The 21434-nt window shown below is 42.5% G+C and overlaps 1 protein-coding gene across 1 annotated transcript in view; it reads left to right on the top strand.

Annotated features, from left to right (window-relative positions):
* Positions 1-21434, top strand: part of afg3l2 (AFG3-like AAA ATPase 2) — an 89557-nt gene that overhangs the window by 45159 nt on the left and 22964 nt on the right. Inside the window, exons 9-10 of the mRNA XM_041189866.1 lie at positions 6251-6388; positions 17705-17858. Of these exons, the coding sequence (XP_041045800.1) occupies positions 6251-6388; positions 17705-17858 (292 nt within the window). The remainder of the gene's footprint in view (positions 1-6250; positions 6389-17704; positions 17859-21434) is intronic.

Raw genomic sequence — 21434 nt, 5'->3', positions numbered from 1 at the left:
CAGTGATCAATGATGCATTTGGAAAAACAAGCTTGATGAAATGATATGGAAGGAGTCTCAAGGTATGTGGGAGGAGTTCTGCACAACTATTTCGGGCCTATTGAAGGGGCGCCCTATAACTGTTTTGCTCAAACCCTGGAGACCTTGGCTCAGCTGAGTGCTGGACTCAAGGGCCTGATACAGAATAAATGAACTTGGCTCCTTTTCTAATGGTGTGACAATTCACTAAGTTTAGGTGCTGAGCTGCATAGGGTCTTAATTGGCATCTGATCCTCACAGAGGCATGACAGAATGGATGCAACAATCAATGGCCACATCTGCTATGCAGAGGCAGCATGGCCCCTACAAGCCTCCATCGTCCCAGTGCATTGATCATGGCATTCAAGGCACCATGCTTGCAGTCAGGACAGAAGTGCAAGGATTGGGTATCCTTGTTGTTGTAAAGGCCCCTAGAGGACAGCCAACACAAGGCTGACTGTAGCTCCTAGGAATTTTGATCCTAATGAACCTTGTTGTGAATGTACATTCATGCCTGAGGGGAAAGATCAGCCTTGTGTAGTCCTTCAGGATGATATCACCCTGCAAGGGGTGGCCTTGGTATGCAATGTGCAGACCAAGGGAAAGTTAAGGCTGGAGAATGCATAGCTACCTTTTATAAGGAGGAAGACAAATCAGCTGGAACTAACGTTGATTGCTCAATTGTATCAGTTCACAGAAGAAAGGAGGAGTTGAGAATGCAGGTTGCAGGCAACGCTGCTTGATAGCTTTGGCATGAATGAGGGAAAGAAAGGCCTGTTGCCGTTTGGCACAGCTCAGGGAAAACCATCACCTGGAGGATCAAGAGCCAGTGGGGCCCCAGAATGACCCAGATGTTGATGAGGAGGGGCCAAATCTACAAAGATGTTTGGCACGAACAAGGGTGTACAGAAGATGCAGCTCGTACATTGAGATGAATGAAAGATAGTGCCACAGATGCTTTCACTTGTCTAGGGATGTGGTAGTTCATAATTGCCACATTCTCTGTGAGGATCTCCTGCTGCATGGAATGAGCAACTATCCAACTCTCGTTGCTCTTAAGGTTACCGCTGCAACTATTCTGCCAGCAGATCCTTCTAGGACTCCACTGGGAACCTCCGTGGAATCTCACAATCAGCAACACATGAATGCATTAAAGAGGAGACTGATGCCCTTTTCAGTAAAGCTCACCATTACGTGCAGTTCAGCATGGTGAAGCAAACCAGGCTGCCAAAGCTGTGGGATTTGCTGTGATCTCAGCCTTTCTGCAAATGTAGTGTGCTATCTACTGTACATGTGTGGCCTTGAGAGCTCACTGGCAGCATCCTGAGAGATTCACTAATAGAAATGGATTTCACTGTCAAACATCCAGCTCATCCGTGATCACAGAAAGCAGATCATGCATGTTTGTGCCAGGTACCAGGGAGCTCTCACTGCTATGACATCTTGAGTCACCTGCAGGTGCCACAGTCCTTTGAGGGCCCTAATAGCTACAAGATTCCAGGAGGAATAAGGTGCTGACAAGTTGATATTAGTGCAGCTTCCACACACTTCAATGCAGGGGAGACAATTGGACCTTCATTGTCATCTTCGACATCTCATGAAAGGTCATCAGTCTCAAAACTGAGGAAGTGTACATAAGTCGTCTTCAACCCTAACGATGGGGTCATCTTTGGAAGGCTCAGTAGCCTAGGGAGCATGAGGCCACTGAAATGGGATAAACACTCCACCAGCGCTCATACTTAAGCAACTACACTTAGTACAGATAAAAGCAAAATACTGCGGATGCTGGAAATCTGAAATAAAAGCAGAAAATGCTGAAAAAACTCAGCAGGTCTGACAGCATCTTTGGAGAGAGAAACAGAATTAATGTTGAGTCCGTATGACTCTTCAGAGCTCTGAAGGAGAGTGACACGGACTCAAAACGTTAACTCTATTTCTGTCTCCACAGATGCTGTCAGACCTGCTGAGTCTTTCCAGCATTTTCTGTTTTTATTACACTTAGTGCAGTCCATTCAACCGTGGTGCGAAAAAGTCAATTGGTTGAAACACCATTGCACACACTGATGCACTCATGCCAGTATGACAGCAGCTTACCAAGGCGGCTTTAGGAGGAAAAACATCCGTCAATAGTTATCACTTGACCATCTGAAGACTGAGCTACACCTGGACAGCTACATCTCTCCAAATGCCAGCTCACATGCATGATTAATGCAGAGGCTGCATCTTGATATTGAGCCTCAGGATGCCATCTGATATCAGGATGCAGTGATCTTTCACATGGCAGCATGGATGCAAACTTGCGAATTATGTTGACATTGTACACAGTGGTATAGCAGGATCTTTGTGTAATTATTGACAGATACTACCCTGCATTGCCTTGGCATCTGGGAGAGATGTGGCCCAATCAGTTTTGCCACAGCAGTCACTGATAACTTAATCCTTTCATAGGTACTGATGAGCACTCAGGAGATATGCTGGAGCATTGCTTTCATACCTCAACATTGTCCATCTCATTAAGGTTAATCCCATGATATGAACCCTGAGACACTGATTGCACAGTCATGTAATGCAATCCATGTCGACTGGCATTCTGTGACCTCATAGAAGGATTCTGGCAAGCAACACTAGGCAGCCATTCAGGAGCAAAGTAAGACCCTCAGAGGTAATTAGATAGCTTCATCAGGGTGAGCACATGCTACTGACAGTGCACGCTCGTGCCCATCTGGCAAACGTTTCAGATGTCACCGAGTGGATCTAACTTCCACAGCTCAGCTTCATGCATGTGGAGAGTGGGAACTAAAAATGGAGTAATGTTCAGCCTTAAAAGCGGAGACAAAATAACAATGCAGGGAGGTGTGAAAGGCTATGGTGCTTGACAATTACTAATACTTTTACCAAGACCTCTGCCATAAAGGCCTCTGCAAAGTGCACTTGGGTGGGGGAAAGACTCTGTAGGCTGTGATAAATAATAGCATCCACAAAAAACAGACTTCAGTGCGGCAGCATCAGTATAATAATTAACCTTTCATGAACAATTGTCATGCGGTGACATAATGTGAGCCTCAGATGTAAGGCTTATAAGCGCACTGTTCAGCCATCATCCTCATGTAGGAAGTGGCTTTGTTCATTTTGCTGATGTGGAACCAAAGATGATTGACTATGATAAAATTGAGTGAGACTTCATGGATCTGAGGGACAAGATGGGAGGTAATTGGGGAGGGGGGAGGTGTTGGGGGGGCGTCATTTGTTACCATTGAATGAGCGCGTGACCTTGAATCACATTGCATCACATCGATGAGCCATTCAATACCTGAGACTTGGGGAGGGATAAAAGCGAAATATACTTACAATAGTGCAGTGAATGAACACCCTTGCTATCAATGTGCATTTAAAACATCATAACTTTCCTCACTGTATCACTACGCCTAAGTGTAGCCAACCTGTTGACTGCAATGACTTTGGCAGAGGTCCTCTGGAGGCCTAAGGCAGAGAGGATTTGGAGCAGCAGTGCACCTTTGGAGACTCCTGGGTGGATGCCTCCAGGTTGCCTGTCTGACACACCCCCTCCCTTTGAGTGCCCTTCATGACTATTTGATGAGAAGGGGCACCTGGAGGGAGGTTGAGGTGCCCTGTCCCCCTCTTGCCTAGACACTGCTGGAATGCGCCCATGGCTTGAGCGGTGGAGTGCTGGTCGGAGCTCAAATCGAACAGAGACTGTACGTTCTGCTGGACTTGTGTCTCCAAGGTGGCGGCTGCCACTCTTCCCATGGAGACTTCAATGCGTTCACATGCCAAAGCCATGACATCAGACAGAATGTGGAGGGACTCATTCACCCTTTCTTCCAGTCTGTGGATGGCCTCTGACAATACTGCCTTATGTTTCCCTGTCTTTGCATCTTCAACATTTCTCTTAGGACTATTTGCAGAGATTCATCATTGGATTCGGACTCTGCAGGGGCCTGGTCTCCAGCAGTCCTCTGCGTGTCAAAGACCTCGGCTGCTACTGTCTCTGCCAGTGTGGATGCATTTCCATGAGGTGATCACCAGATTGTGAACCTGACCCTACTGTATAACAAGGTCCCACCTCAAGGTGTGTGTGAGCTGATGGAGGTGAATGCAGTGAAGGTTCTTCATCAGATGGAAGGTCTGCCTCCTCATCTGACATGGCCTGGGGTTGGTCTGAGTTGTCAGGAGGACGACGCCCTTTGCCTTTTCTTGCTGGTGGCTGGAATAGAGAAAAGAAATAATTAGTGATCAACTAGGCAGGCTCCTACACTATAGGCCACTCACAGTCATTGTCTGCTTGTAGCTAAATTATACTGGATGGATCCTCACTAGCTTGCTGGGGGGAGGCTGATTTTTCCTTCTGTGCAGGACCGATTCCTATCCTCTCCAGCCAGCACTGCGGCCTGTTCCTGGAGGGAAGAGTGTCCTCAACTCCAGGTCCTCCGGTCTTTGATCTCTTCCTCTGATTATAAGTGAGCTTGTTCTGGATAAAGACAGGTGGATTGACTGTGAACATTGTGGATGAAAGAGCAATTCAGAAGCATGCATGCTTGCTGTGTACGCTGAGCTTTCCCCAGTAAGGTATGAAGACACCATTTGTGCAGGACCTGACGTGAGATGGGGATCTTAAAGCGGCTGGCAGACAACATACAATGCTGCCTCCCCATCTCCTGATCGTATGTGACATTCTTGTGGACTCTGATGCCCTTATGAGTGTGAGTTTGCAGTGAGGGGAGGTTCACTTACTCTAGCGAAGCGCATCAGATCATTTATCCTTTTCCTGCACTGCAGGGCTATCCTTTTTTGGTGGCCATGGGCGCTGACCTCCTTGACAACCTCTTTCCAGGCCACTGTGGTCAGGTGGATGGACTGCCTGTTTCTGCCCCTCAGAAAGAGGGTCTTCCTGCCTTTCCCCTAGGGCCTGGAGGAGAATTATCAGAGAGGCCTTGCTGAAGTAGGGGGTTTTGCACATTTGGATAGTGTGCTAATGTAGAAGTTTAGCCGAAATCCTGGCCCACAGTAAGTGAATGTGTATGGGGGAGCCTTTTAAATATGGTGCCAGGACCTTCGACCCCATGAGGTAATGATGAGGTGGACGAATCACTGCCAGCTCCATTGTGAGATCCGACAAGCTCCTCGCTGATGCATAATTAATGAGCTGAAAAGCAGAAGATCTGGTGTGAAAATCTGCCCTACCTCCCAGCTGGAATTTCCTGCCCAGCACCGCACTTAGGGCAGAGATTTCCATCCTGGAGGCCAACAGTCTACCTACAGCCAGCACAATTGCACTTGCCATTGTCTACAACTGTGAACATCTTGCACCTTCTTCCCAGTAAGTCAACCTGGCCTCCCCCTTGACCTCATAGCAGCAAGCCACCCAGACTTATTGTTGGGCAGAATTCGGAGCAAGTCACATGACCCTGTCCATTTTATATTACAGAAGTAGTCTCAAAATATAACAATCTTATAAACTTAATTAAGCATAGTTTAAAAAAGGGGGGGTGCACAGTTCACTACCTATAGGGCTTGATTGATTTAACTAGCCAAATATCTTTCCAACTTTGAACATTGACTGTTGCCAGCATTAATCACCTTCATGGACCATCCCTTTCCTGTGTTTCATCCCATGCTTTCTCATCATCCTTGGGGCCATGGTGAACCATTTCTCAGGGTTCAACTTGTTGATATTCTTAAGGATTTTGAATACCTAAATAAGATCTCTGCTTGCATTTCATCTAATGTAAGTAAGCATAGTTTCCATTGTCACTCTTTTTCACTCCGATGTTTGACATCAGGTATCAAACAGGTATCTTTATGGAGCAATTCCTCCAGTACTATGATGCCCATCCTGTCATAAGAACTGTATGCAATATTCTCAGTGGCACTGAGCCAATGTCCTGTGTTGGTTCAGTTTCCCATCCTATTTTTTAAAAGATTTTATTTCTGATTATTGATTGAGAAGATAGAGTAGGTTATTGAGCATAAAATATTAGACCAATTTATAATCATTGTTTGAAGGAGCACCTTTGGTGTTGTATTCAGTTAACTAATAGTCAAATTAGACCAGCGTTGGGTTAGGTAATAAATGGCACATATGTGAAAGATAATGATCTACATAAAGTCCCACGTTATTTGCTTTTTTGGATCACAGCTGTATTTTGCACTGTACCTATAAATGAATTGACGAACTTCTCTAAGCATGGTATAAAGTGAATTGTTTTTACAGGGAGCTATTCTTACGGGTCCTCCGGGCACTGGAAAAACTTTGCTAGCCAAGGCTACTGCAGGAGAGGCCAATGTTCCATTCATCACAGTTAATGGATCTGAATTCTTGGAAATGTTTGTTGGTGTGGGTCCTGCTAGGGTAAGTCTTCTGTTATTTAGTGTGAATTTCAAACTCTTCTAAGTAATTTGATGGTCTCTTATGGATACCATTTTGCATATTCTGGAAGGAACTGAATAAAGGAGGTCTTCAGGAGAAAGTCATTCCCATCCTGAAGCGATGACCTTCCTCCCATCATAAGGTCAGAAGTGGGGGTGTTCACTGATGACTGCACAATGTTCAGCACAATTCGCGCTTCTTCAGAAACTGAAGCAGCCCATGTCCCCATGCAGCAAGACCTGGACAGTATCCAGGCTTGGACTGACAAGTGGCAAGTAACATTCGTGCCACACAAATGCCAGGCAATGGCCATCTCCAACAAGAGAGAATCTAACCATCGCCCTTTGACATTCAATGGTATTGCCATCACTGAATCCCCCACTGTCAACATCCTGGGCTTACCATTGACCAGAAACTGAACTGGACAAGCCATATAAATACTGTGGCTATAAAAGCGGGTTTGAGGCTAGGAATTCTGCAGCGAGTAACTCACTTCCTGACTCCCCGAAGCCTATCTACCATCTACAAGTCATAAGTTAGGAGTGTGATGGAGCACTCTCCACTTGCCTGAATGAGTGCATCTCCAACACTACTCAAAAAGCTTGACACCATCCAGGACAAAGCAGCCTGCTTGATTGGCACCCCGTCCATAAATAGTTCACTCCCTCTACCACAGACACACAGCAGCAGCAAAGTACCCTCTACAAGATGCATTGCAGGAACTCAACAAGGCTCCTTAGACAGCACCTTCCAAACCCACAACTGCTACCATCTAGAACGACAAGGGCAGCATCAACAATTTTAGATCATGAACTCTCTCCTCCATCCCCACTGCCTTTCCGATCCCCCCCTTTTTATTTCCCCCAATAATTTATATAGATTTTTCTTTTCCCACCTATTTCCATTATTTTTAAATGTTTTTCCATTCATTGTTTAATCTCTACCTTTTAGCCTATTTCGATCCCTTCCCTCCACCCCACCCTCACTAGGGCTATCTGTAACTTGCTTGTCCTGCTTTCTACCCTTAATGTCACTTATTAGCACATTCCTTGGAAAATATCATCACCTTCAACACCTCTTTGTCCTTTTGTCTATGACATCTTTTGGCTATCTTCACCTAACACTGGCCCTCTATCCAGCTCTACCTGCAGCCCCCACCGCCCCCCCCCCCCAAAACCAGCTTATATTTGACCTCTTTTCTATTTTTACTTAGTTCTGTTGAAGAGTCATACGGACTCGAAATGTTAACTCTGTTCCTCTCCACAGATGCTGCCAGACCTGCTGAGTTTTTCCAGGTATTTTTGTTTTTGTCAAGGGCAGCATATAGATGGGAACACCACCAGCTGGAAGTTCCCCTCCAAGCCATTCACCATCCTGACTTGGAAATATATCATTTCTTCACTGTTGTCGAGTCAAAATCCTTGAACTCCCTCCCTAACAGCACTTTGGGTACCCACACCACATGGGCTGCAGCGGCTCAAGAAAGCAGCTCACCAGCACCTTCTCAACGGCAATTAGGGATGTGCAATAAATGCTGGCCTAGCTAACGACACCCACATCTAGTGAACAAATGAAAAAAGAACAAATAGATCATTTACAATGAAGATACAATCGCCCCTTGACGTTTTACCACAAACAAGCCTAAATATGAAGATAATTATAGTGGGAGGTTACTCTGTAGCCCAAAGAAACCAGAAAGATAGTAGATTTGCTCTCTTAAACAATACTAATTGAGTTTTGCATCAGAGCTTGGCCAATATTGCTTTATAAAAACAAACAAGACCAAGTCATTCAGCCCCTCAAGCCTGTTTTACAGCTAGATCTGTTTAAGGTCAATGTGTATCCCAACCTTTACCAACCTCAATCCATGTCACCTTTTATGTATTTTATCTAGCAAAAGTCTCTCAATTTCAGTGAAAATGTCAATTGATCCAGCATTCACAGTCTTTAGGCAAGAGAATTGCAGGTTACCACTACCCTCTGTGTTGGAAAAATGATTCTTGATTTCATTCCAAAATTTTAAAATTGTGTCCCCTTGTTCTGGATTCCTCACAACAAGAATTGAATACTTTTAGAATTTTAAACACCTTGATTGAAGCATAGAAAGTAGGAGCAGGAGTAGGTCATTTAGCCCTTCAAGCCGACTTCGCTATTCAATATGATCATGGCTGATCCTCTATCTCAATGCCGTCCTCCCACTCTCTCCCCATACCCCTTGACACTTTTAGACACTATTTCCTCCTTAAATATATTCAGTGACTTGGCCTCCACAGCCTTCGTGGTAGAGAATTCTACAGGTTCACCATCCTCTGAGTGAAGAAGTTTCCCCACATCTAAATGTCCTAAATGGCCTACCCCGTACCCTCAAATTGTGACCCTTTGTTCTAAACTCCCAAGCCAGAGGAAACATCATCCCTGCATCCAGTCTGTCCAGCCCTGTCAGAACTTTATACGTTTCAATGAGATCCCTTCTCATTTTTTAAACTCCAGTGAATACAGGCCTAGTCAGCCCAATCTCTCCTCATATGACAATCCTGCCATCCCAAGAATCAGTCTGGTGAACCTTCACTGAACTCCTTCTATGGCAAGTATATCCTTTCTTAGGTAAGGAGACCAAAACTGCACACAATACTCCAGGTGTGGTCTCACCAAGGCCCTGTATAGCTGCAGTAAAACATCCTTGCTCCTGTATTCCAGTCCTGTTGCAATTAAGGCCAACATAGCATTTGCCTTCTTAACTGCTTGTTGTACCTGCATGCTTGCTTTCAGTGATTGGTGTTCAAGGACACCCAGGTCCCTTTGTACATCAACATTTCCCAATCTATTATCATTTAAATAATACTCTGCCATTCCGTTTTTCCTACCAAAGTGGATAACTTTGCACTTAACCTCGTTATACTGATTCTGCCATGTATTTGCCTACTCACTCAACTTGTTTCACTCACCTTGAAGCCTCCTAACATCCTCCTCACTGCTCACATTCCGTTAAGTTTCATGTTGTCAGCAAATTTAGCAATGTTACAAGAACAGAAAATGCTAGAAAAACTCAGCAGGTCTAACAGCATCAGTGGAAAGAAAAAAAAACAGTTAACGTTTCGAGTCCATGTGACTCTTCAGAGCTAAAGAAAGAGTAATGATGTGATGAAATTTATATAATTTAAGGGAGTGGAGCAGGTGAAGTTGGATAGAAGGCCAGTGATAGTTGGAGGCAAAGGAGAGATTGCCAGAGATGTCATGGACAAAAGGACAAAGGAGTGTTAATAATAGTGGTAATGGCTAAAGGAGGTGCTGATGATGGCATTAAGGTCAGAAAGCAGAATGTGATAATAGGACAAGGGTAAGCACTCTGGAAAGAACAACATGAGCAAGTGACAGATGGTCCTTGTGGGGGTGGCGTGGGGGGAGGGGACTGTTGTGGGGAAAAAAGATTGAAAATAAGATAAAAGGTGGGGATAACCAATTAATAAAAATGAAAATAAATAAAAATAAATGGATAAAAAATAAAAATGAAAATGAATATTGAAAAAAGGGGATTAAAAAAGGGGGTGAGGATGGAGGAGCGAGTTCATGGTCTGAAGTTGTTGAATTCAATGTTAAATCCGTTAAGTTGTAAAGTGCCTAGTCGGAAAATGAGGTGCTGTACCTGCAGTTTGTGTTGGGCTTCACTGAAACGTTGCAGCAGGCCAAGGACGGACATGTGGGCATGAGAGCAGCATGAGGTGTTGAAACGGCAAGTGACAGGAAGCTCTGGGTCATGCTTACGGACAAACTGAAGGTGTTCCGCAAAGTGGTCACCCAGTCTGCGTTTGGTTTCTCCAGTGTAGAGGAGACTGCATTGGGAGCAATGAATGCAGTAGACCAAATTGAAGGAGGTACAAGTGTAGCATGGCTTCACCTGAAAGGAATATTTGGGCCCTTGGACGGTGAGGAGGGAGGAGGAAAAGGGGTAGTTGTTGCACCTTCTGCGATTCCATAGGAAGGATGATGAGGGGGATGAGGTGTTGGGGGTGATGGAGGAGTGGACCAGGGTGTCCCGGAGGGAGCAATCTCTATGGAATGCTGACCGGGGGGGTAAGGGTGAGTGAGAGGAAGATGTGTTTGGTGGTGGCATCATGCTGGAAATGGCGGATGATGATCCTTTGAACGCAGAGGTTGGTGGGGTGAAAAGAGAGGGCAAGGTGGACCCTATCGTAGTTCTGCAAGGGAGAGGAAGGTGTGAGAGCAGAGGCACGGGAGATGGGTCAGACATGGTTGAGGGCCCTGTCAACCACAGCGAATGGAAAACCTCAGTTAAGGAAGAAGGAAGACATGTCAGAAGTGCCGTTTTGGAAAGTGGCATCATCGAAACAGATGGCGAAGGAACTGAAAATGGAATGGAGTCCTTACAGGAAGTGGGGTGTGAGGAGCTGTAGTCGAGGTAGCTGTGGGATTCAGTGAGCTTGTAGTGAATATTGGTGGACAGTTTGTCACCAGAAATTGAGGTACAGGGGTCAAGGAAGGGGAGGGAAGTGTCAGATATGGACTATGTGAAGGTGATGGAGGGGTGGAAATTGGAAGCAAAATTGATTAATTTTTCCAGGTCCAGATGAGAGCATGAAGCAACACTGAAACAGTCATTGATGTACCAAAAAAAAGAGTTGTGGGAGGGTGCCTGAGTAGGACTAGAACAAGGAATGTTCCATATACCCCATAAAGAGACAGGCATAACTGGGGCCCATGTGGGTACCCATAGCCACATCTTTTATTTGGAGGAAGTGAGACAGATTTAAGGAGAAATTGTTCAATGAGCGAACAAGTTCAGGCAGACAGAGGAGAGTGGTGGTGGATGGGGATTGCTCGGGCCTCTGTTCAAGGAAGAAGCGGAGAGCCCTCAGACCATCCTGGTGGGGGATGGAGGTGTAGATATATTATTGGAAATATTACATTTGGTTCCCTAGCTGGGGCCCAAGCACTGATCCCTGTTGTACCCCACTAGTCACCGCTTGCCATTCCGAAAAAGACCCATTTATTCCTACTCTATTTCCTGCCTGCTAACCAATTCCCAATCCATGCCAATATATTACCCCCAAACCCACGTACTTTAATTTTTCACACTAACCTCTTATGTGGGGCTTTACCAAAAGCTTTCTGAAAATCAAATAGATCACATCCACTGGTTCTCTCTTATCTATTTTGCGACTTACGTCCTCAAAAAAACTCCACTAGGTTTGTCAAACATGATTTCCCTTTCAGAAATCCATGTTGACTTTGTCTAACCTCATTGATGTTTTCTAAGTATCTTGTTATCACATCCTTTATAACGGATGCTAGCATTTTCCCTACTACTGATGTTAGGCTAACTGGTCTGTAATTCGCTGCTTTCTCCCTCACTCTTTTTTTAAATAGTGGGGTTATATTTGCCACCCTCCAATTTGCTGGGACAGCTCCAGAATCTACAGAATTTTGTAAGATGGCAACCAACACATCCTCTATTTCCATGGCCACCTCCTTTAGTACCCTGGGACCTGGGGATTTACCAGCTTTTAGTCTCACTAATTTCTCTGGCATTGTTTTTATAGTAATACTACTTTCCTTCAATTCCTCCTTACCAGACCCTCGATTCCCTAGCATTTCTGGGTAGTTATTTGTGTCTTCCTCCCTGAAGACAAAACTAAAGTAGTTCTTTAATTGCTCTGTCATTTCCTTGTTTTCTATTATAAATTCTCCTGTTTCAGACTGTAAGTGACCCACATTTGTCTTTACCAATCTTTTTCTTCTTACATACTTACAGAAGCTTTTACAGTCCTCTTTTATGTTCCTTGCAAGTTTATTCTCATACTCTATTTTTCCCTCTTAATCAATCTCTTGGTTCTCCTTTGCTGAATTCTAAACTGCTCCCAATCCTCAGGTTTGCTACTTTTTCTGGCAATTTTATATGACTCTTCTTTGGATCTAATAGTATTGTTAAGTTCTTTTGTTAGCCATGGTTGGGCTGCTTTTCTTGATGTGTTTTTGTGCCAGAAAGGAATGTAACTGTTGCAATGCATACATTCATTCCTTAAATATTAGCCATTGCCTATCTGTCGTCATGCCTTTTAACGAAGTTCCCAATCTATCTTAGCCAACTCATGCCTCATATCTTCGCGGTTTCCTTTGTTTAGATTTCGGACCCAAATTTCAGATCAGACTACTTCGCTTTCCAGAAGAATTCTGTCATGTTATGGTCATTGTTCCCTAAAGGACCCCGCACAGCAAGATTATTAATGAATCCCTTCTCATTGTGCAAAACCAAAACTAGGATAGCCTGTTCCCTAGTTGGTTCATCAACGTACTGGTCTAAAAAAAAATCTCGTACACGCTCCAGAAATTCATCAGCCACAGTATTATTGCTAATTTGGCTTATCCAATCTATGTGTAGCTTAAGGTCATCCAAGATTACTGTAGCACCCTTGTTATAAGCATCTCTAATTTCCTGTTTACCTTACTACTGTTTGGAGGCCTATAGACAACTCCCACTAAAGTTTTCCACCCCTTGTTGCTTCTTTGCTCCACCTAGACTGATTCTACATCTAGATTTTCTGAGCCATCTAGATTGCCCATCACCTCCTAAACTGAAGGTAATGTAAACCAAGTTTATGCAATCCTGTCCTCTTAATTTAGCCGCTTCAGCACCATATCATTCTGGTGAGTTTGTGTTTTACACTCAACAAGGCCAATATATCCTTCCTGAGGTGCAGTACCTGAAGCAAAAAGTGCTACTTCAGATGGGTTCTGAAATGTAACTTCCCCTTTTGTATTGCAGCCCTCTTAGAAAAAAGCTAACGTTCCATTCCTTTTGAATGTATGCATTGCCTTTTAGTGATTTGACTATCTGGACATCCAAATCCCTTTGCTCCTCAACAGCTTCTCGTTTCTCTCCATTCTATAGACCATAAGATGTAGGAGCAGAAGTAGGCAATTCGGCCCATCAAGTCTGCTCTGCCATTCAATGAGATCATGGCTGATCTGATAATCCTCAACTCCACTTTCCTGCCTTGTCCCCATAACCCTTGAATCCCTTCCTGATTAAAAATCTGTCTATCTCAGCCTTGAATATACTTAATGACCCAGCCTCTGCGGTAAAGAATTCCACAAATTGACTACCCTCTGAGAGAAGAAATTCCTCCTCATCTGTTTTAAATGGGCACCTTCTTACTCTCAGATTATGCCCTTTGGTCCGAGACTCTCCCACAAGGGGAAACAACCTCTCAGCATCTCCCCTGTCAAGCCCCCTCAGAATCTTATATGTTTCAATAAGGTGACCTCTCATTCTTCTAAACTCCAATGAGTACAGGCCCAACCTACTCAACCTCTCCTCATAAGAAAATCCCTTCATCCCTGGGATCAACCTAGTGAACCTTCTCTGGACTGCCTCCAATACCAGTATATCTGTCCTTAAATGAGAGGACCAAAATTGTTCATAGTATTCTAGATGTGGTCTAACTAGTGCCTTATTTAGTTTTAGCAAGACTTCCCTATTTTTATATCCCACTCCCTTTGAAATAAAGGCCAACATTCCATTTGCCTTCCCTCTTACCTGTTGAACTTGTGTGTCAGCTTTTTGGGATCCGTGCACAAGGGCTCCCAGATCCCCCTGCGCTGTAGCCTTCTGCAGTTTTTCTCCATTTAACTAATATTCAGCTCCTCTATTCCTCCTAACAAAGTGCATAACCTCACATTTTCACACATTATATTCCATCTGCCAAGTTTTTGCCCGCTCACTTAACGTGTCTAAATCCCTTTGTAAACTCCTTGTGTCATCCTCACCACTTGCCTTCCTGCCTATTTTTGTCTCATCCGCAAACTTGGCGATAGTACATTCACTTCCCTCATCTAAGTCATTAATATATATGGTAAATAATTGAGGCCCCAGCACTGATCCCTGTGGCACTCCACTAGTTACAGGTTGCTATCGCGAAAATGCCCCCCTTATCCCAACTCTCTGTCTTCTGTTAGTTAGCCAATCCTCTATCCATGCTAATATACTACCCTCAACACTATGGGCCCTTATCTTATTAAGTAGCCTTTTGTGCAGTACCTTATTGAACGCCTTTTGGAAATGCAAATATATAACATCTGCTGGTTCCTCCTTATCTATCCTGCTTGTTACCCCCTCAAAGAATTCTAATAAATTTGTAGGCATGATTTTCCCTTCGTGGAGCCATGCTGACTCTGTTTGATTAGCTTATGTATTTCCAAAATGCTGTGCTATTATATCCTTTATAATAGACTCCAGCATTTTCCCAATGACAAATGTTAAGCTAACTGGCCTATAGTGACTGTTTTTTGTCTCCCTCCCTTTTCAAATAAGGGTGTTACATTGGCCGTTCTCCAGTCCTCTGAGACTTTTCCAGAATCTAAGGATTCTTGGAAGATTACTACCAGCGTATCCACTATCTCTTTAGCTACTTCCTTTAATATCTTAGGATGCAACGCATCAGGTCCGGAGGACTTATCGGCCTTTAGCCCCATTAGTTTCCCTAGTACTTTTTGTCTAGTGTTAGTTATTGTATTTATTTCCTCCCCCGACTTTTGCCCCTTGATTATTTAGTATTTTTGGAATGCTATTAGTATCTTTTACCATGAAGACTGAAGCTTAAGAATTCAACTCATTCATAAAATATTCCAATTTGCTTTCTTGGATCAAAAGTGGATTACTTCACACTTCCCCACATTGATCTGTGCCACAGTTTTGCCCACTGACTCAACCTGTCCCTTAATAATTTCTTGTTCTCATCTAAACTAATTGTGCCTCCTATCTTAATGTCACCTGCAAACTTGGATGTAGAACTCTCTTATTACTTCATCCAAGTCATTAATGGGTATGATGAAAAGCTGTAGCCCAGTATAGATCCCTGGGGAACACTACTTGTCACATCCACCTAATTGGACTATATTCCCTATATGCCTGCTCTCTGCCTTCTACCTCCCAACCAATTATTGACCAGGAAATCATCATTCTGCATTTGCACTTACTCAGTGACCAGACCTGTTGATGGTATATTGGGTTCCAGAGCAGTCTCTTCCTTTAAGATCAATCTTCGAGGTTTTGACTTACTAAACAACACATGAATGGTATGAGGTAAGCTCTTTACCTTTTCATTTAAACAGTATATAGCTGGCTTCAAGTCTGCCTCTATCTTTGATGCATTTTTGTCTTACTTAGAGTGAGGGGTTGTATTGATGGTCATGGTGCTCACCTTCTAGTTTTTGCATAAGGCAATCCCAAATCAGGTGTAGTGTGAACCATTGATAGAGTAAAGCTTCTTGCACTCTGCTGCAGCTCCACTAAAAGATCGGCAACAACTGTGCCAGTTCCCATGCATTCCACTGCCTTCACTAGCCATATAATACCTAAAGGCAGTTGCCAAAAATACATTTTGTGAATTGCTGTGCTGTGAATTTGAACCCTTTACTTTTATTTTACTGTTGGATCTTTAAAAAGAAATCACAGCTGTATTTGAACTTCAGACTCAGAAGATAATATCTAGTACTGACTTCCTGATGCTCCTATGCCATGCCAAATAAATCAATGCAATATTTTTGGCAGGGAAATTGGATTTCAGCTTCCACACAGTCCACGTGGCTAAGGTGTAGAATTGCATATATGTTAAGGAAAAAGGCTATATTTAAGTACAGCTATTACTAGTTTTGAATGTCACCAATATGAAACTGGTGATGAAACTATGAATTGTTGCTATTTGTTTTTGAATCTCTGATGTTAGTCTTGCTGTTTAGCCTGCTGCAATCTGTCATCTATTTTCTGTTGAGGCTACCTCTATCGAGTTAGCAGCTTGTTAGCATGGCGTTAAATCTGTTTCTCGCTCCACAGATGCTGCCAGACCTGCTGAGTTTTTCCAGCATTTTTTGTTTTTATATTATATATAAATTAGCAAGGTTCCTTTTGTGGTGTAGAATCTGCAGTTGTCAATTTTTCCCCATTTATTTCCCCAAACTTTACAGAATATCAGTAGTCAAAGCAGTATTTTCAAAAGAAAACACAAGGATATCCTGTTTAAACATTAGTTAGTCATGCTTCTATGCTACCTTTCCAGGTTTGGGTTAATTTGTTGAAGGATAAACTCTTCTTTCTGATGAGCTTAACCTGACAAAAACTGCATGCAGAACCATTAATATAACCAATTATATATTTACTCCACTTTCTGTTTGGTTGTCCAATGATTTTTTCCCCCTCCTCTGATTTTTACTTTTGATTTGGGTGAGGACCTAAGGTACGTTACTCGTCTTGAGTTCCATCGTCACATGATAGATTGACAAATTTCTTTTAATATTCAGATGAGATCTGATTTACATGTTTGGTTTTGAACAAGCAGATTAATTATATTACTATCATCTATTGATTTAAATCTGAAGTCATTACCTGATTCCCAAAGCTGACTGACAATCATCTGAATATAGGTTTTTAGTACAACTGCTGTAAGAGATGTTTCTGGTCCATGCAGATGCAGATAAATTATGCTGGATAGCCTCATATGTTTGAAGGGTTGTGGGGTCTAAATCAAAGACTTCCAGGTGAAAAATCCTGATTTGTGTCAGTATATGTAGCTAAATGATTGCTCTCTGGCACATATTTCAGACTGAGTGCTTCTGTGCAACATATCTATTAAATTTGGTATATGAGGTGCAAGTTCCGTTGAAACCTACATTGTAATTAGCTTTTAATCCGATTTGAATTGCTCCAGCATTGGTGGCATGCGTTCTGCCGCTTACAATTGTCTATTACCGGTGTTCTGTCGACGAAAAGCTTTGAATTAGTGGCAGTGGTCAGATGAGAGGCAGAAGTCAGAGAAAAGGGGAAGAGAGCCTCCAATTAGCACCTTTTATCCTTTGTGCTCAGAAAATGTTAGCATTCAGATTAATATTCGGATTTGAAGGGTCATGAGGACTCGAAACGTCAACTCTTTTCTCTGCCGATGCTGCCAGACCTGCTGAGTTTTTCCAGGTAATTCTGTTTTTGTTTCGGATTAATATTGTCTTATTAACAACAGAGAGAGATCACCTTAATTTGCCACATTTCCTCATTTTCATCCCCTAAAAATACACAACTTAATAGTCTCCTCCTGTGCTGTAGTTTTTATGATTCTGTGATGAACCTACATGATTGGCTGTAGAGGGCTTTGGGACAACTTGAGGTTGTCAAAAGTATTATATAAATGCAAATTTTTCTTCTTCCTTTCTATAAATTGATAAAAGCCAGCCAGCCTGATTTCAGTAAATTTATACCATGTACACATCTCAAGTAGCCTGTCTGTCTTCCAGGTGAGAGACCTGTTTGTGATGGCTCGGAAAAATGCTCCTTGTATCCTTTTCATTGATGAGATTGATGCAGTTGGAAGGAAAAGGGGTAGAGGTAACTTTGGAGGACAGAGTGAGCAAGAGAACACTCTAAATCAGCTCCTGGTAGAAATGGATGGTAAGTAGAAGTCACTGGTTAAAGTAGTTGTGACTTTGGTGTGTGTGTGAATGTAAAGTTCAATGTCTATTGAGTCACACATCAATGTAAAGCTTTTATCCTCGGTTGTAATTCTGAGTTCAGATTTGTGCATTTTCAACTGATAACTGCCTTTGTCATAAAGCCAAATGACCAGTATAATCTGAATCCAACCCTCCTCAGGTTCTCCCAAAGTGCATGGTTTCTGATTGTATCTCAGTTGGAGGGGGGGAAATACGTAATATATGTAATTCTTTGCACAATCTTAGGGAATTCTGGAATTTATTATATTTTGTTAGCTGCAGTAATCACCCATATTGAAAATTATCTTCTATTTGTAATGGATCACCTAAGAGCATCTATTTGGAAGGAAACACCATCCCAGCATTGTGAGGTATTTATGCATACATGCAGTAAGTGATGGTCAATTAAAGCTATGTTACTGCAGATTATTCATGTAAAGGTGTTATAAAGGAGACAACAACATAAGTTTTGATATTTGAGTTTTAACATGGTACATGCTATTTGTAGGAGAGTTTCTGTAACTGTACCTAAGCATTTTCACACTGATCTTCAGAAAGCTTTTCTTATTTCCATTCACTTTGGTGACGGTGCATAGCTGAATGCGTGAATGGAAAATGTTACTTTCGGCTTCTTTCTTTCCCCACCTCATTTTTCAATAAAATAATTATTGCTCTGGGTAAGATAATACTCCACTGAAGTATTGTGTATGTGTTACATTTGGTTTTTTTCTCCTTGCCCGTGCTATTTTACATGTTTCTATGCAGCTGTTACTCCCAGACCCACAGCCACTACCAGTACTTCTTTGTTTAACCACGAGGTGGTGCGCAAGAATAATCTGAGTTGACTGCCTGTTTACTGTTTTGCTGCAGATGCAGACAAAAATTCTTCATGTGTGGAATTGTGTGGCTGAACGCCTCCACAAGAAGCTTTTGATTCTCTCTCCTTTCCTGTTGTCACTACTGTGCCTCTGCTTGGTTCCTCTTTCTTGCTATGTTTCAGATTGTGGAAATACAGGGACATTCATGTCAGACGAGTCGATGAGAAGGATGAACCACCCATGGCTAACAAAGGTGGTCAAAGAGGGTATCCAATCAAAAACTAAGGCATACAAAGTGGTGAAAACTAGTGGGAGGCCAGAGGATTGGGAATTTTTTAGGAACCAGCAGTGGATGACTAAAAATCTAATAAAAAGGGAGAAAATTGATAATGAAAGTAAATTGGATAGAAATATAAAAACAAACAGCAAGAGCTTCTACAGGTATTTTAAATGAGAGTAGCCAAAGTGAGCGTGGGACCCTTGGAGGATGCAACTGGAAAATTGATAATGGGGAACAGGGAAATGGCAGATAACTTAAACCAATGTTTTGCATTGATCTTCGTGGTGGAAGACACTATAAATATCCAAAAGATATCAGATAAGCAAGGAGCTAATGGGAGGAAAGATTTGTAACATCTCTATCACGAAGGACAAAGTAATGGGACTAAAGGCAGACAAGTCACCAGGACTTGCATCCAAGGGTTTTAAAGGAAATGGTTACAGAGATAAGGGAAGCATTGGTTGAAATATTCCAGAGCTCACTGGATTCCGGGAGGGTCCCAGCTGCTTGGAAAACCACTGATATGACGACCCTGTTCAAGAAGGGAGGGAGACAAAAAGCAAGAAACTATAGGCCAGTCAGCCTAACACCCGTCATTGGGAAAATGCTGGAGTCCATTATTAAGGAAGAAATAGGACATTTAGAAAAGGTTAACACAAACAAAATTAGCATGGTTTTGTGAAGGTGAAATCATGTTTGACAAATTTGCTAGAGTTCATTCAGGATATAACAAGCAGAGTTGATAAAAGGGAACCAGTAGATGTAGTGTATTTAGATTTACAGAAGGCATTTGATAAAGTGCCACATAAAAGGTTATTGCACAAGATAGGAGCTCACGGTGTTGGGGTAATGTATTAGCATGTATTGAAGATTGATTAACACACAGAAGACAGAGAGTCAGGATTAATGAGTCTTTTTCAGGTTGGAAAGACGTAACCGGTGGAGTGCCATAAGGATCAGTCCTAGGGCCTCAATTATTTACTATCTGTAATAATGACTTGGAGGAGGGGACAGAGTGTAATGTATCCAAATTTTCTGATGATACAAAAATAGGTGAGAGGACATGTTGTGATGAGGACATAAGGAATCCGCAAGGGGATGTAGATAGGTTGAGTGAATAGGCGAAAACTTGGCAAATGGGGTTTAATGTAGGAAAGTGTGAGGTCATGCACTTTAGTAGGAAGAATCAAAAGGCAGATTATTATTTAAATGGAGAGAGACTCCAAAAAAGTGCAACACAGAGGGATCTGGGTGTTCTTATGCATGAAATGCAAAAACTTAGCATGTAGGTGCAGCAAATATTTAAGAAGTCAAATGGAATTTTGGCCTGTATTGCTAGGGGGTTAGAGTTTAAAAATAGGGAAGTCTTGTTGTAACTGTACAGGGTGCTGGTGAGGCCACATCGTATTTAAGAAAGGGTGTACTGGCATTGGATGCAGTTCAAAAGAGATTCACTTAAGTTGATCCCTGGGATGAAGGTGTTGACTTATCAAGAACAGCTAAGCAGGTTAGGCCTTTATTCATCAGAGTTTAGAAAAACATAATTGAAATGTAAAAGATTCTAAGGGGGCTTGACAAGGTAGATGTTGAGAAGATGTTTCCACTAGTGCGGGAATCTCGAACTAGGAGACATAGTTACAGAATAAGGGGACACACCTTTAAAACTGAGATACGAAGGAATTTCTTCTCTCAGAGGGTAGTGAATGTCTGGAACTCTTTACCCCAGAGAGTTGTGGAGGCTAGATCACTGAAAGTATTTAAAGAGGAGGTAAATAGATTTTTGAAATATTGGGGAGTTGAGGTTTATGAGAAGTTGGCACAAAAGAGTTGTTGAGGCCTGGAGCAGATCAGCAGGATTGATGGGCCGAATGGCCTACTCCTGCTCCTATTTCTTTTGTTCTTATATTACTTCCTGTTAGGTCATTGGGCCCGCAGTGTTTTACAGCATCATTCCCTGTTGTCTTCCCAGTTTTAGTATTCTTTACTTTTGCCAAGAAAGACAGAAAGAGGAGAAAGGCCTTCTTGTTTGGGTAATTCTTCCAAAATTAATTGAAAATATTGCAGTCTTTTTTTGCAAAAAGACCTAATTGCACTACAGTTGATTATTGTTTTGAGTTCAGTATTTAGATAGCAGTTTAAAACCTTCTGTAGTGAGAACAAGGCCTTTTATATTTTTTTAAGTTGTGAGTTCATTGGCAAAACATGGTGGAATAACAGGATATGGGATTACATAAAATTACAACACAGAAATAGGCCATTTGGTCTAACTGGCCTATGATCCGCATGAGCTTCCTCTTACTATACTTCATCTTACCCTATAATCAAATGCTTCTATTCCTTACTCTCTGTTTATCTAACTTCCTCTTAAATGCATCTATGTTCATCATCCCAATAAGTAGTTTCCACAGTCTAACCGCTCTCTGGATAAAGAAATTTC

This window comes from Carcharodon carcharias, chromosome 6 (assembly GCF_017639515.1).
Source record: "Carcharodon carcharias isolate sCarCar2 chromosome 6, sCarCar2.pri, whole genome shotgun sequence".
NCBI classification, from domain to species: domain Eukaryota; kingdom Metazoa; phylum Chordata; class Chondrichthyes; order Lamniformes; family Lamnidae; genus Carcharodon; species Carcharodon carcharias.
The sequence above is the reverse complement of the archived record's forward strand: the minus strand, read 5'-3'. Positions and strand labels throughout refer to the sequence as shown.